The following is a 16,604-nucleotide window of genomic DNA, read 5'->3' as shown; positions in this document are numbered from 1 at the left end:
ATAAAAATTAGTTATTAAAATTATTGATTATATTCAGAAATATAAAAATACACATATACGTATATAACAGGGAAAAATTAAACATTGTACGCAATTAACCATTTAATAAATATTCAATAAAAAATTATTGCACATACAAAACCAAATATACATCCAGCATAAGAATTTGTCCAAAAATTTTATTCTTAAACTACATATTTTTACTCATTTTTGTTATTATAATTTCTAAATCGTATTTAGCAATAAAAATAATTCTTAAAACATAAATGTAGGCATAATCTCATTACAGATAAAATTATATTATTTGCATACACATTGTACACACATACATATACTGCTTACAAATTTGCATATATTTATTTGATGCACAAAAACAATGATCTTTCCAAATTTGCTTAAAAAAATTTACGCGCAACTCAAAGTCAAATGTTCAATCAATTAAACAAAAAAAACAACAAAATGTATACACATTCTGACACATATGCATATCAGCGCTTAAAAGAAAAAAAAAATCATGCAAAATAGACACCTTCCTAAATTTCATAAAAAAAACTACAATTCAAAACAAAAAAAACATACAAGCAAAACAAACAAATATCATAGAGCAAAGATAAAAGTACAACACGGCCTAACAAGAACAGTTACACATTTCTAAATACATATTTTCGATCACTGCACAAGACAGATATACAAAAAAAAACAGCAATATTAAATTCACAACTTCATGAAAAAAAAGCAACAATGCAACATATTCAGATTTCGATTTGCGTATAAAAGAAAAAATTTTTCTGCCTCTTGATCTGCTTTGAAGTTCTAATGGAACACTTCTACACACCAAATGTAAAAAACAAAAACAAGCAACCCAACAAAAGACTATGAATGAAGGCGCAAACAAAATGCGGGCCACTTACAACCCAAAATTCAACAATAGTTTCGATTCGTTTATCATCTTTCAGAAGTTTCAATGCTTCTTCTTCTCTAGATTACTTTAGCAAATTACACGTAATTTGAAATTTGAATTTTCAATTTCAATTGTGCCTGTAATTTAGAAATTAAATTACAAATTACGATTATACTGTAATTCGTAATTGAAGTTTTCAATTAAATTACACATATAATTTGGAAATTCAATTATCAATTAAATTACTCAGTAATTTATAATTGAGTGTAATCTAATTAAAAATGTAATCATTATTGCACAGCTCTGTCCACTGTACATCATTGACTTCGATTGTATGGTAAGTCTAAGCACCGACCGACACTTGTACCGATGTCAAGGTACTTTAGGTTTTTAAATGAATAATTTAAATTAATAATTTATTTGCTTTTTTAATTAATTTGTAGCTTATTAGTTAAATTATTTACTTGTTTCCAAATGTAGGTGTGTCCTAATGAGCTTGGTAGATTTCTTTAGTTTCGCCCAGGTTAGCTACTATTAAAATCTTATCCATTAATAATTAATGTTGTTTCTAAACAATCCCCTCCACTTTCACACTTCCCTTAACTAAACATATCCCAACTCATGTATTTGTAATTTCATCCTAATTTGTCATACAGATCTCCATAATCTACTACTGCAATAACAACAAAAGACTGATTGCTTATGAATACCACAATAATCTATTGGTGAGACAGATCTTGATATAATTAAGTCCAGTAAAAAATTTTACTAAATGACAAGATATAAAGCTAGCGCAAAAATGTTTGAATCTTATTAAATTTGATTTAGATATAAAGTATTTAAATGTGCAATTTCTTTTAATAGAATGCTTGTTGGAGTATACGATAAATGAACTATAAACTGAATGAATCGGATATAGCAAATTTTTTTTATAAAAAAATAAAGTTATCAATAAATATTAACAGTGTTTTGCCTAGTGGTGGTAGTGGATTATTGAGTGGAAATGGGTGGGTGCCTTTATAATTCTTTAAAATCAAGTAGCATAAATTTTGAAAATTTGATATGGCTAAGAATTTTGTTAATATTGACATAGTTGGAAAATATATACACCTCAAATTGTAAATAAATTCAGCTACATCCGAAACTTAATGAAAGCTGCAGAAAATAAACATGTATGCGGTAGAGATGTAAGCATTTTATTTCTCGATCAGTAGGGGCTATATTGTGTAGAGTGTCACGGGCACACAGTCCTTTATTAAAATAAATCGGAAATTTATAAAAGCTATGTATTCAGTAATAGTAAAGCAATTGTAATCATTCTTTACATAGAATTTATATCTCTTAGTTAATAAATTGTCTTCCATATTTAACAGTTATTTTGAAAATGATCATTAAAGAGGAAAGCAGAAGCTCACTTACATAGTTTAGCTTACTATATTACTGGAAAGCGTTTATTTTACCTAGTGATATCCGAATAAGTGATATGAAAATTCACAATAACTTCTTTCTTATATTTACTTAAATAAAAGTATATTATTTGTATATAAAGTAAATTTAAATTTATATGTTAAACTTACCATTAATACATTATGGCTAATTGTAGAATTAATCCAAACGACAATGAAATTCATTGAAGAAAAATAACAATTCACTTTCATAAAAAATATATTATTAAAAATACATAAATTTAATATACAAACGATTTTTAAATCATCTTAGTACATGTTTTTTTCCAACTATTTCACTTAGTATTACATCAGAAAACAATAAGCGAGGAAACATTTCTGTAAACTGTAACTCACTAATAAATTTAGTTGTAATTTAATGTTTATTTTTATAAATGTATTAAGAGCACTATTTTCTTGCAAAACAACACATAATTCGTTAATTTCTAATCCACAACTAAAATTTGAATTCCTTAGTTCCTTCATCCATTTATTCATTCACATCGATAACGGCTTTTAGAAAAAAGAAATAGAGAAAAACAAATGCTACAGGGTTGCATTTTAATTAAAAAAAAAGTACGGCAAAAAATGCATGTTGGCCTATGTTGGCCACTCGAGTCATTGGCATCACTGTTGCAATCTGTCAAATGTTTTGTTTTGACAAACAGCAAATCTTGTATATGTGCATGTAAATCAAATATATTTTTATAAAAATATTATAAAATTAAAATGAACACGGAATTAAAAGGTAACAATTACTTGGTAACAACTAACATAATAAAAAATTCAATGTGCTTAATACTTACGATTTCTCAATTCTTATTATTTCTTCGTTACTTTTCAAGAATTTTAAAATTTTTGAATTCTATTTGAATTTTTATTTCCTCAATTTTTGACATTTGATTGCACTATTCGTTGGAATCTTCAATGAAGGTTCACAATAGTTCGCTTATTGCGTTGGTAACATTTTTTTTTTTACTGGCCGATGTGGTTGGTCAGCATAACTATGATGGCCGAGGTAGAGAAAATAGTGTTGTTGTTTTGCGTACATTGCGGCCAGTATAGGCCAGCAACTTGCTGTTTTTTGCCGTACTTGCGAGCTGCCGAAAAGGCTTAATATTAGAGACCACTTTTATTTTAAAGCTTTTATACTTAAAATTTGGGCATTTGCTGTTATTTTGCATGTTAATATGGCATTTACACTGGCCGTAAATGACTCATTTTAAATTAGTCATTTGAAAGTGTTTACATTCGTTGTTATTTATGTGTTCTCATTTCAAAAAGCTGATTTGCCAATGTGCCTGTTTATTTGATTTTTGGTTTGAGACAACAAAATGTTGGATTAAGGTAAAATATACTTTTAAACTTTACAATATATACTGAAAACTTATTTTTAGCTTCGATTAAGTACATTTTGGGAAGTAGCAGTTCCAAAAAGAGGTGCATCCTTTTCAAGGAAATGCATTTGGAACATATTTGGAACGCATGCGAACGTCGTTGGGACGCATTCATACAGAATGTGATGCAATGGCACATTCGCGCTTGCAATTTTGTATGCAAGTATGACCCATTCGCTTCTCATTTCCGATTTTTGACCAAAATGAGCCATTTGAGACCAGTGTAAATGCCATATTACTTTCCCTCAAATACATATTAATTTTTGAGTTATTTATTCCATGTATTATAAAAATGTGACATATACTTTTATACTTACTAACATAATTAATTAAACAATATTAGCGGCGGAGTAAAAATGCAACAGTGCGGAATAAATAGTGTCCAAAGGAAATGCAAACCCAGTTTTATTATAGAATCTTTTTATTTACTTTAGCCGTTATTTTTGCATATTGTTGTTTTTGCAAGAACGAAAAACAAAAAAGGAATAAATGGAAGAAGTTGACTGAATTGTTGTTTTTGTTTATAAATTCAGTTAAACGTTTGTTTACGTTTAATTTGTATACGTTAATGCATTCATTTGTATTAATTGAATTAGTTTCTGAGTTTAAAATAATTAATTGTTTTTATAAACTTTTACTATCTGTAAAAAATATTTACATTTTCAAGTCGGTCGAAGAAGCTGTTATATTAATGGTTTCTTCAAAACTTCTATGTACATACATACGTATGTACGTACATATACCATATGCCAGTTTTCCTTGTTAAATTGAATTATGCGTAATAATAATTAATATATCAGTTTAAAATAACATACATATGTATGTAGATAGATTTAAGAATAGTATTTCTGTTTAATAATAAATTGAATAAGCCTAGAATTCACATGCATTTCAGTTTATTATTTCACGCCTATATTTTATGATGCTTTTTTTTTATGAATATAGTATTAAGTTGAATTGTTTAATAAATATTAATAAAATTTTGTTTTATCAGTTTACTTTACTCTTTATTGACATTTTCCATTATCTTCTTTAGTCTTTGTTTTTATATTGCTTTATTTGAAAATATTTCAGTGAGGACAATTTACATACATAATATAAATTAGAATAGAAAATTAATACAAATTTAAATTTTAATATTTTTTTAAAAAAATTTTTTTTTATAATTAATAAATATTATTTATAAAAAATAATATTTATTTTGTAATTATATTTTTTTTAAATTAAATTATTTAATTATTTTTCCTATATACATATATAACTATATATTAAATTATTATATTTATATAAATAGTATATTTATATTACACATGTATGTATGTATATTTAGAACAATTAGAAATAATAAATACTTTTTAATGTGTGATTTTGTATACACATATATATATGTATATAATTCTAATAATAGCAATTATGATAATTTCTTATTTATAGTTATTTTTCTAAATAACATACATTTCATAATAAATGGGAATGGTTGTTATTTACATTGATCAGTTGCACTTACTTGCTTTCACCGTTGGATGATTAACAACATATACTAAGCCTATCCGCTCTTCTCTCTATCCTTCATTACTGGAATTAAGTTGCATTCGCTGAACGTATTCGCAATCTTCCACAATCATCATTAGATGATGATTAATAATATCGCGTTACAAAATATCCTAGTGGAATATTGGAAGCACTAGTTATACATACTATGTCATAGAAATCTATATTCTAACAAATGTAATTCAAACTGTTAATGGAAACCTGTATTGTATATTACATTTATTTCGGTGATTTATGAATGCTTATTGAAAATGAACGTTACAGTGTGTTTAATCGCTGTTAACAAAAGCTACTTTTTAAGTTATTTATAAAGTGGAAAGTGATTGGTGTGAACAGGCTCTAAATGTTATCAAAGTTCATATCAAGAAGTAGTTAATCTAATTAATGCATTTGATAAGGATGCGATATCTGCTTGGATTTGTTTTTTTTTTGTAACAATACATAGATTTAATTGAGTATTGTAAATAAGTAAATTTATTTAGTATTATATTAGTATTATATAAATATATATATGTAATTGAGCGTAATGATATATTTTAATTTTATTTTGAAGAAATTTTAATATTACATGTTAGAGTTTTTACTCAATTAGTTTAACTTAAAATAAATGATTTCTATATATAAATTTTGAATTGCTTTCATTATATGTGAAGCAGATTTTCAATGAGATCTTAATAAATAATAAATTCATTAGAAGGTTATGTGTAATTATGCGAGAGCGGTTTGATAAGTCAGTGACTTTTTGAATTTCCCGCGCAGTTACTCCAAATGCAACAGTGCTGCCGTCAGCTGTAATCTACCAGTGGGCAACTATTTAATTTTGAGCAAGTTACGTCGTTCAGTTGGTGTTTAATAGCCGTTTAAAGCAGACAACCTCGTGAATTTTTACGAAAATGGAAAAAAGTAAATTTCGTATGCTGATTAAGCATTGTGGCCAAAATCCACGAATTGGGATACAAACTGCTACCCATCCAGCATATTCTCCAGATTTAGACCCTCCGTCTACTTTCTGTATTCAAACCTACAGAAATGGCGAAATTCACTTTTTCCATTTTCGTAAAAAAGTAAGAAACAAATTTCTAGTTTTCAGTTTTATAAAGTGTTGGAATACAATAAAGTAAATTCTGTATCGTGAATATAGCATTTGTGACTTTTATTCTACTCAAGAATTTAAACATAAGTTATGGAAAACCGCTATATATTGGTGACCCCGACGTGATCTTAACGCGCAGCCGACGTGGTGGTAGACCACGAAGCGACGAATCTCGGTATTCCCGGTATTGAATAGTTGTTAGAAAAAAGAATAACTAAATTGAGTTAAGGACGTATCACAATTATAGTAAAAACTGGTAGAGGTTGCCTGTTGTTTGAATAGTCATTGTAAGAGTGTTTTGAATGGATCCTTTGTTTATATTGCTTTTCATATGTCAGTAAGTCGGTTTCTGAAAATATGACAAGGTAGAAAATAAAAAAATCGTGCAGAAATATCTTAAGTTAATATAATAATTCTTATGTACACGATATATAATTTAACTTTTGAATAAAGTAGAAGTGTTGCTGAAAAGCAACACTAGAAGCTTTATTTAAAATTTAGACACTTTTCGAATAGCAAAGAAAGTAAAAAACTGGCAGAAATCCTGGAACATGAGCAATAAACGTTTGTACAACCTTACTTACTGGTGGAAAAACACGACTAGTCATAGGTTCTAATTCTTCAGGCACGAACTCTAAGCCTGCCACTTCCAGTCAATACAAATTATTAACGAACTATAAACAAAAAAAAAAGAAATTCGAATATTTCTCAAGACCACTGATGATGACGACTTGACAATACTCAAAATAGCATTGTATTGTCCGACGAATTCCACTAAATTAATCAAACTTTTGTACTTGTCTATTCGTTGCTATTCCAATTCTTCCAAAAAATAAATAATATATTTTAAGTGATTTAAGTTTAATCTGTTCTAGTAATCTTTTTAATTGATGATAAATCAATAAAATTTAAAAATCTTTATATCTCTGTGTTTAGATAGTATATCAATATTTGTAAAATTTTGTTTTTGTAAAAAACGGATTTAGAACATTTTATCCTTGAAATATTGAAATATTTGTAAATAATCTTTAACTATAACACCGATACTTAGGAATATAATTTGCACCACTACAATAACAAATAACAGAAATAATATACTAAATTTTTAAAGTTTCATTCAGATTTTCGTGACATTTGCTGAGTAATTGTATTCTTAACTCTTTAAGTTGAATTAGGGGGTTAGTGAAGAAAAGAAACAAGAGCAAATTCTAATGAACGGCTTAACGCGCAACTCAAAAATAAAATGATAAATTTTAGCAAACGCATCATATGTGCAGGTATGATTAAATGAAAAGAAATTTTCAAGAACACGAAGCTTAAGCCGGCAATAAGCCGTCAAACACAATGGATCTGGCTTAGTAGACAACATTCCATTAATGAATGGATGATTATTGATATCTGTATTATTTTTTTCTTAACTTCTAACTCTCTTCTTTTCGATGTGTAGTAGGTAGCACATACAGCCGGTATGTGGGAAGTACTTATGGACTTAAACGTAGTTACGCCCATGTATTAAATAGTGTTAACTAGTTCTTGTTCTTGTAATATATATAGCATTGATATAGAGTATTTGGTATTTCGTACTTAAAACCTTAATAGAAAATATTTATATATTCCTCTCGCATGACTTTTTAAAAGTATAAAAGAGGGACACAACACCCAGACTTTATCAATCACAACTCAACGTGAGATAAGTAAAGAGCTCCAAATCTGACACGACTATTTACATTTTCACTAACAATAATTTGAATAGAAATTAAATAATGGCTGAAGTATTCGAATTTAACTTTTCAATTCGTTCTATATTATCGGACACAAAGTCCTCTTTGGAGATAGAGAGTAATACTTCGACGGAAGAATGGGCCATAAGTTCATGTGATATTACTTCTTCAGATGAAACATTATCGGATGAATCTACATTCACTAATGAGAAACCAGCGTATACATATAGTTCACTGATTGTTATGGCCATACGTAGCAGTCCTGATAAACGTTTAACATTGGGCGGGATATGTGAGTGGATAGCTAATAACTTTCCGTACTATCAAAATAACAGAAACAAGTGGCAGAATTGCATTCGGCACAATCTAAGCTTGAATAAATATTTTGTGCGAATACCTCGGGCGTTAGATGATCCAGGACGCGGTCACTATTGGGCAATACATCCATCAGCGGAAGACGTAACTATTGGGGAAATCACTGGCCGCTTACGTCGGAATAATAATTCAACGTTAAATGATTCAAGAGCAACTTTACATTGCGGTGGTGGTTACTCGTACGGACATCCTTATCACCAAAGCAACACAATACCGTATAACTCTCATTACTCTCCAAACGCTGTGTATTTTCCGACTCCAGAAGAAGTTCGTTTTGTACAAGAAGCTGTACTACAAAAACAACAAGCTTTAAACAACTTTCACCCCCAGCTCCCAACTGAAGACCGAATTGCAGTACAACATCAATTTCAAGTTCAACAAACACTTTCTGCTGAGTGCGGGTGCAATCTCCAACAATATACTATGTATGGGGGACTTCCAATGTAATATAATTCAAGGAAATAATTTTTTAATTTATTTATTTCATAAAGAAACTGTTAATTTGTACATAGTAATAATATGATATAAGATATTTTGGTAATTGTAATTGTCCAATGTAGATATATAAATTTCATAATATATTAATAGATGTGAATGCTTAAGCAAATTTCTTCTGTTTTTTATTCAAAAAATGATTAATATTTTATTTGCTTAAGGTAATTTGGAAGATATTTCAAAAATTTGAAAATTAAGTAGTAATGTAATATTATTGAATTATCCTAATACTCGTTCATAAACTAAGAAAACATATTTATTAGATTGTCAAACTGAGAAGTTCTGGACAAAGTTGAATGGACCGATGTAATTGTGGTATTGAGCTATGATATGAATCGAAAATTCAACAATGCTGATTATATATTTTATATATATTTCTCCATTGTGAATTTTTTTGGTATTAAAATTAAATTGAATTTATAAGTTTTGTAGATGATTTATTCATGAATTGAATTTTCCAACTTAAATAAACAGATATTATAAGAATTAAAACTTCATTTATGTGCTTTCACATTAGAAACTGGAGAAAATATGGTAGATATATTTATTTTTCATTAATTTATTTTCAGTCCAGCAGTAGATGCATCACACACACTCATAAATTATTTATTATTTATATAATATTTTTGAGTAAGTTTCCAGCTTTATATAATAACGAAAGATCGAAGATCTATTGTACAAAAAAAGTTTCCTAATGAAAATGATAACGAGATACAACCAGATATTTCATTAGCGGCATATACCATATCGAATAAATTTTTACTTCAGACCTAAAAAATAAATAATACAATTAATTTGAAAATATTTATTAAGTTAATAAGAAATATTTTAAAAATATCAATTTTATGTTTTTTTTACGTGGAATTCTTGTTACAAATTACAAAATTTCCAATACAAATAAATGGATTAATATTATGAATAGATAGTCAGTAAATAGATCAATTAAATAATAAAATAATAATTTATAATACTACACTATTCTGTATTATACTGTACTACAATATATGTTATAGAAAATTTTTTGTGTCAGAGACTTTGTGTGTTGAAACGAAGCAAAGTCCGTGTTTCAGTTTTGACTTAGTATTGTCGTCCATTGATATACATATTTCGGTATCATAAAAGTGCTTATTACAATATATTATATGATTCGAAACATTTTTAGTAGGTGGGAAGTACCAAACAACAAGTGTGAATCTTAAGAAATGTTGTTGTGGATTCGTTGGACCTGGTCTCTAAAAACATGAGAAGGTACAACATATAGAAAGAATTGTGCAAAAATATTATATATATCTTAGGTTGAAGTAATAATTTTTAAGTAAATTTTAGTAAAATACAAAATAAGTCTTGAGACTAGTTTGTTTTAGGCGATTTAAGTTTAATCTGTTCTAGTAATCTTTTTAATTGATGATAAATCAATAAAATTTAAAAATCTTTATATCTCTGTGTTTAGATAGTATATCAATATTTGTAAAATTTTGTTTTTGTAAAAAACGGATTTAGAACATTTTATCCTTGAAATATTGAAATATTTGTAAATTATCTTTAACTATAACACCGATACTTAGGAATATAATTTGCACCACTACAATAACAAATAACAGAAATAATATAATAAATTTTTAAAGTTTCATTCAGATTTTCGTGACATTTGCTGAGTAATTGTATTCATAACTCTTTAAGTTGAATTAGGGGGTTAGTGAAGAAAAGAAACAAGAGCAAATTCTAATGAACGGCTTAACGCGCAACTCAAAAATAAAATGATAAATTTTAGCAAACGCATCATATGTGCAGGTATGATTAAACGAAAAGAAATTTTCAAGAACATGAAACTTAAGCCGGCAATAAACCATCAAAAACAATGGATCTGGCTTAGTAGACAACATTCCATTAATGAATGGATGATTATTGATATCTGTATTATTTTTTTCTTAACTTCTAACTCTCTTCTTTTCGATGTGTAGTAGGTAGCACATATAGCCGGTATGTAGGAAGTACTTATGGACTTAAACGTAGTTACGCCCATGTATTAAATAGTATTAACTAGTATTTGTTCTTGTAATATATATAGCATTGATATAGAGTATTTGGTATTTCGTACTTACAACCTTAATAGAAAATATTTATATATTCCTCTCGCATGACTTTTTAAAAGTATAAAAGAGGGACACAACACCCAGACTTTATCAATCACAACTCAACGTGAGATAAGTAAAGAGCTCCAAATCTGACACGACTATTTACATTTTCATTAACAATAATTTGAATAGAAATTAAATAATGGCTGAAGTATTCGAATCTAACTTTTCAATTCGTTCCATATTATCGGACACAAAGTCCTCTTTGGAGATAGAGAGTAATACTTCGACGGAAGAATGGGCCATAAGTTCATGTGATATTACTTCTTCAGATGAAACATTATCGGATGAATCTACATTCACTAATGAGAAACCAGCGTATACATACAGTTCACTGATTGTTATGGCCATACGTAGCAGTCCTGATAAACGTTTAACATTGGGCGGGATATGTGAGTGGATAGCTAATAACTTTCCTTACTATCAAAATAACAGAAACAAGTGGCAGAATTGCATTCGGCACAATCTAAGCTTGAATAAATATTTTGTGCGAATACCTCGGGCGTTAGATGATCCAGGACGCGGTCACTATTGGGCAATAGATCCATCAGCGGAAGACGTAACAATTGGGGAAACCACTGGCCGCTTACGTCGGAATAATAATTCAACGTTAAATGATTCAAGAGCAATTTTACATTGCGGTGGTGGTTACTCGTACGGACATCCTTATCACCAAAGCAACACAATACCGTTTAACTCTCATTACTCTCCAAACGCTGTGTATTTTCCGACTCCAGATGAAGTTCGTTTTGTACAAGAAGCTGTACTACAAAAACAACATCAATTTCAAGTTCAACAAACACTTTCTGCTGAGTGCGGGTGCAATCTCCAACAATATACTATGTATGGGGGACTTCCAATGTAATATAATTCAAGGAAATAATTTTTTAATTTATTTATTTCATAAAGAAACTGTTAATTTGTACATAGTAATAATATGATATAAGATATTTTGGTAATTGTAATTGTTCAATGTATATAAATTTCATAATATATTAATAGATGTGAATGCTTAAGCAAATTTCTTCTGTTTTTTATTTAAAAAATGATTAATATTTTATTTGCATAAGGTAATTGGGAGGAAAGGTCTCTAAAGATCGAAGATCTATTGTACAAAAAAAGTTTCCTAATGAAAATGATAACGAGATACAACCAGATATTTAATTAGCGGCATATACCATATCGAATAAATTTTTACTTCAGACCTAAAAAATAAATAATACAATTAATTTGAAAATATTTATTAAGTAAATAATAAATATTTTAAAAATATCAATTTTATGTTTTTTTTACGTGGAATTCTTGTTACAAATTACAAAATTTCCAATTCAAATAAATGGATTAATATTATGAATAGATAGTTAGTAAATAGATCAATTAAATAACAAAATAATAATTTGGTATACTACACTATTCTGTATTATACTGTACTACAATATATGTTATAGAAAATTTTTTGTGTCAGAGACTTTATGTGTTGAAACGAAGCAAAGTCCGTGTTTCAGTTTTGACTTGGTATTGTCGTCCATTGATATACATATTTCGATATCATAAAAGTGCTTATTACAATATATTATATGATTTGAAATATTTTTAGTAGGTGGGAAGTACCAAACAACAAGTGTGAATCTTAAGAAATGTTGTTGTGGATTCGTTGGACCTGGTCTCTAAAAACATGAGAAGGTACAATATATAGAAAGAATTGTGCAAAAATATTATATATATCTTAGGTTGAAGTAATAATTTTTAAGTAAATTTTAGTAAAATACAAAATAAGTCTTGAGACTAGTTTGTTTTAGGCGATTTAAATTTAATCTGTTCTAATAATCTTTTTAATTGATGATAAATCAATAAAATTTAAAAATCTTTATATCTCTGTGTTTAGATAGTATATCAATATTTGTAAAATTTTGTTTTTGTAAAAAACGGATTTAGAACATTTTATCCTTGAAATATTGAAATATTTGTAAATAATCTTTAACTATAACACCGATACCTAGGAATATAATTTGCACCACTACAATAACAAATAACAGAAATAATATAATAAATTTTTAAAGTTTCATTCAGATTTTCGTGACATTTGCTGAGTAATTGTATTCATAACTCTTTAAGTTGAATTAGGGGGTTAGTGAAGAAAAGAAACAAGAGCAAATTCTAATGAACGGCTTAACGCGCAACTCAAAAATAAAATGATAAATTTTAGCAAACGCATCATATGTGCAGGTATGATTAAATGAAAAGAAATTTTTCAAGAACACGAAGCTTAAGCCGGCAATAAACCATCAAACACAATGGATCTGGCTTAGTAGACAACATTCCATTAATGAATGGATGATAATTGATATCTGTATTATTTTTTTCTTAACTTCTAACTCTCTTCTTTTCGATGTGTAGTAGGTAGCACATATAGCCGGTATGTAGGAAGTACTTATGGACTTAAACGTAGTTACGCCCATGTATTAAATAGTATTAACAAGTATTTGTTCTTGTAATATATATAGCATTGATATAGAGTATTTGGTATTTCGTACTTACAACCTTAATAGAAAATATTTATATATTCGCATGACTTTTTAAAAGTATAAAAGAGGGACACAACACCCAGACTTTATCAATCACAACTCAACGTGAGATAAGTAAAGAGCTCCAAATCTGATACGACTATTTACATTTTCATTAACAATAATTTGAATAGAAATTAAATAATGGCTGAAGTATTCGAATCTAACTTTTCAATTCGTTCTATATTATCAGACACAAAGTCCTCTTTGCAGATAGAGAGTAATACTTCGACGGAAGAATGGGCCATAAGTTCATGTGATATTACTTCTTCAGATGAAACATTATCGGATGAATCTACATTCACTAATGAGAAACCAGCGTATACATACAGTTCACTGATTGTTATGGCCATACGTAGCAGTCCTGATAAACGTTTAACATTGGGCGGGATATGTGAGTGGATAGCTAATAACTTTCCGTACTATCAAAATAACAGAAACAAGTGGCAGAATTGCATTCGGCACAATCTAAGCTTGAATAAATATTTTGTGCGAATACCTCGGGCGTTAGATGATCCAGGACGTGGTCACTATTGGGCAATAGATCCATCAGCGAAAGACGTAACTATTGGGGAAACCACTGGCCGCTTACGTCGGAATAATAATTCAACGTTAAATGATTCAAGAACAACTTTACATTGCGGTGATGGTTACTCGTACGGACATCCTTAAACGCTGTGTATTTTTTGACTCCAAATGAAGTTTGTTTTGTACAAGAAGCTGTACTACAAAAACAACAAGCTTTAAACAACTTTCACCCCCAGCTCCCAACTGAAGACCGAATTGCAGTACAACATCAATTTCAAGTTCAACAAACACTTTCTGCTGAGTGCGGGTGCAATCTCCAACAATATACTATGTATGGGGGACTTCCAATGTAATATAATTCAAGGAAAAAATTTTTTAATTTATTTATTTCATAAAGAAACTGTTAATTTGTACATAGTAATAATATGATATAAGATATTTTGGTAATTGTAATTGTCCAATGTAGGTATATAAATTTCATAATATATTAATAGATGTGAATGCTTAAGCAAATTTCTTCTGTTTTTTATTTAAAAAATGATTAATATTTTATTTGCTTAAGGTAATTTGGAAGATATTTCAAAAATTTGAAAATTAAGTAGTAATGTAATATTTATTAGATTACATTAAACATATTTATTAGATTGTCAAACTGAGAAGTTCTGGACAAAGTTGAATGGACCGATGTAATTGTGGTATTGAGCTATGATATGAATCGAAAATTCAACAATGCTGATTATATATTTTATATATATTTCTCCATTGTGAATTTTTTTGGTATTAAAATTAAATTGAATTTATAAGTTTTGTAGATGATTTATTCATTAATTGAATTTTCCAACTTAAATAAACAGATATTATAAGAATTAAAACTTCATTTATGTGCTTTCACATTAGACACTGGAGAAAATATGGTAGATATATTTATTTTTCATTAATTTATTTTCAGTCCAGCAGTAGATACATCACACACACTCATAAATTATTTATTATTTATATAATATTTTTGAGTAAGCTTCCAGCTTTATATAATAACGAAAGATCGAAGATCTTCTTCTTCTTCTTTATTTGCCAATTCGATTTCGAATATTGGTGAACATGTAACGTAACATAATACTATATTGATTAGTTATAACATAATAATAAATATAACATAATAACATAACATAACATAATACTATATTGTTTGATTAGCTTTTAATAAACACAATTACAAATTTTTAGCTATTTCTCTCTGCATCTCGCTATATTTATAAGGCTGCCAACCTCTCGTATTTTGAGGCCATTGACGAATGTTTCGTAGCCATGAAAATTGTTTTCTACCAATACCGCGTTTGCCTTCGATTTTTCCTTGAATAATCATTTGGAGTAGCTCATATTTTGAATTTCTCATAATATGTCCCAAGTAAGCTGTTTTTCTTCTTTTTATAATTGTTAACAATTCGCGATCGCACCTCATTCTTCGTAACACTTCATTATTTGTAACATGATCTGTCCATGGAATTTTGAGAATTCTCCGATAAATCCATAGCTCAAACGCATCGAGTTTGTTAATGTCAACAATTTTCAACGTCCAGGTTTCCATGGCGTGTAAAGGTATAGACCAGACATAGCATTTTACAAAACGGATTTTAGTTTTAATATTGAGATCATGACTATTAAGCACTTTTTTGTATCTAAGAAAAGTATTTCGTGCTATTTCTATTCGGCATTTGATCTCTTTGGAACAATTCCAATTTTCGTTTACATAGCATCCAAGATATTTAAAATGCTGTACTCTTTCTATACCAATATTATTAACCATTAAATTTGTGTTGCTATACATATTCTTTCGGCTTACAATCATATATTTTGTTTTATTTATATTTATTTTTAGTCCATATTGTTCGCTAGTGGTGTTAACCCTGTTTACTAGCTATTGTAGGCCACTTAAACTGTCGGCAATAAGAACGGTGTCGTCCGCGTATCTGATGTTATTAATGAAAACGCCGTTTACCTTCACACCTTGTTGAATATCGCTAAGGGATTCTTCAAATATTTTTTGTGAATACACATTGAATAACAGTGGCGACAATATGCAACCCTGTCTAACGCTTTGTGAAATGGATATCCCTTCTGTTATATCACCATCGATGTTTACATGCGCAGTTTGTTGCCAGTACAAATTTTTAATGCATCGGATTTCCTTGTCATCAATATCAATGTTTTGAAGAATTTCTATAAGTTTTCAAGCGTTGTCGAACGCTTTCTCGTAATCGATAAAACAGAGAAAAACGTCTTTGTGAACGTCTTTACAGTTTTGAACTAAAACTTGAATACATAATAGTCCTTCCCGAGTTCCAAGTCCTTCCTTAAAACCAAATTGTGATTTCCCCATTACTTCTTCGCATTTTTTGTAT

General features: G+C 28.6%; 3 protein-coding genes across 3 annotated transcripts; all 3 read left to right on the top strand.

Moving 5' to 3' along the window:
* Nucleotides 1-8,150: 8,150 nt before the first annotated feature.
* Nucleotides 8,151-8,930, top strand: LOC119667516 (fork head domain transcription factor slp1-like). Its single transcript, XM_038076818.1, has one exon. The coding sequence runs from the start codon at nt 8,151-8,153 to the stop codon at nt 8,928-8,930; it is 780 nt and encodes a 259-aa protein (XP_037932746.1).
* Nucleotides 8,931-11,255: 2,325 nt separating this feature from the next.
* On the top strand, nt 11,256-11,978 carry LOC119667515 (fork head domain transcription factor slp1-like). Its single transcript, XM_038076815.1, has one exon. The coding sequence runs from the start codon at nt 11,256-11,258 to the stop codon at nt 11,976-11,978; it is 723 nt and encodes a 240-aa protein (XP_037932743.1).
* Nucleotides 11,979-13,821: 1,843 nt separating this feature from the next.
* On the top strand, nt 13,822-14,349 carry LOC119667514 (fork head domain transcription factor slp1-like). Its single transcript, XM_038076814.1, has one exon. The coding sequence runs from the start codon at nt 13,822-13,824 to the stop codon at nt 14,347-14,349; it is 528 nt and encodes a 175-aa protein (XP_037932742.1).
* Nucleotides 14,350-16,604: the final 2,255 nt, after the last annotated feature.

Source organism: Teleopsis dalmanni, chromosome 1 (genome assembly GCF_002237135.1).
Source record: "Teleopsis dalmanni isolate 2A chromosome 1, ASM223713v2, whole genome shotgun sequence".
Classification (NCBI taxonomy): Eukaryota; Metazoa; Arthropoda; class Insecta; order Diptera; family Diopsidae; genus Teleopsis; species Teleopsis dalmanni.
Note: the sequence above shows the minus strand (reverse complement) of the source record. Positions and strands in the feature narration are given on the sequence as shown.

Bases quoted from the DNA above. Each gene is read 5' to 3' on its own strand.
- LOC119667515 (XM_038076815.1), top strand. From the start codon at position 11,256: ATGGCTGAAGTATTCGAATCTAACTTTTCAATTCGTTCCATATTATCG.
- LOC119667516 (XM_038076818.1), top strand. From the start codon at position 8,151: ATGGCTGAAGTATTCGAATTTAACTTTTCAATTCGTTCTATATTATCG.
- LOC119667514 (XM_038076814.1), top strand. From the start codon at position 13,822: ATGGCTGAAGTATTCGAATCTAACTTTTCAATTCGTTCTATATTATCA.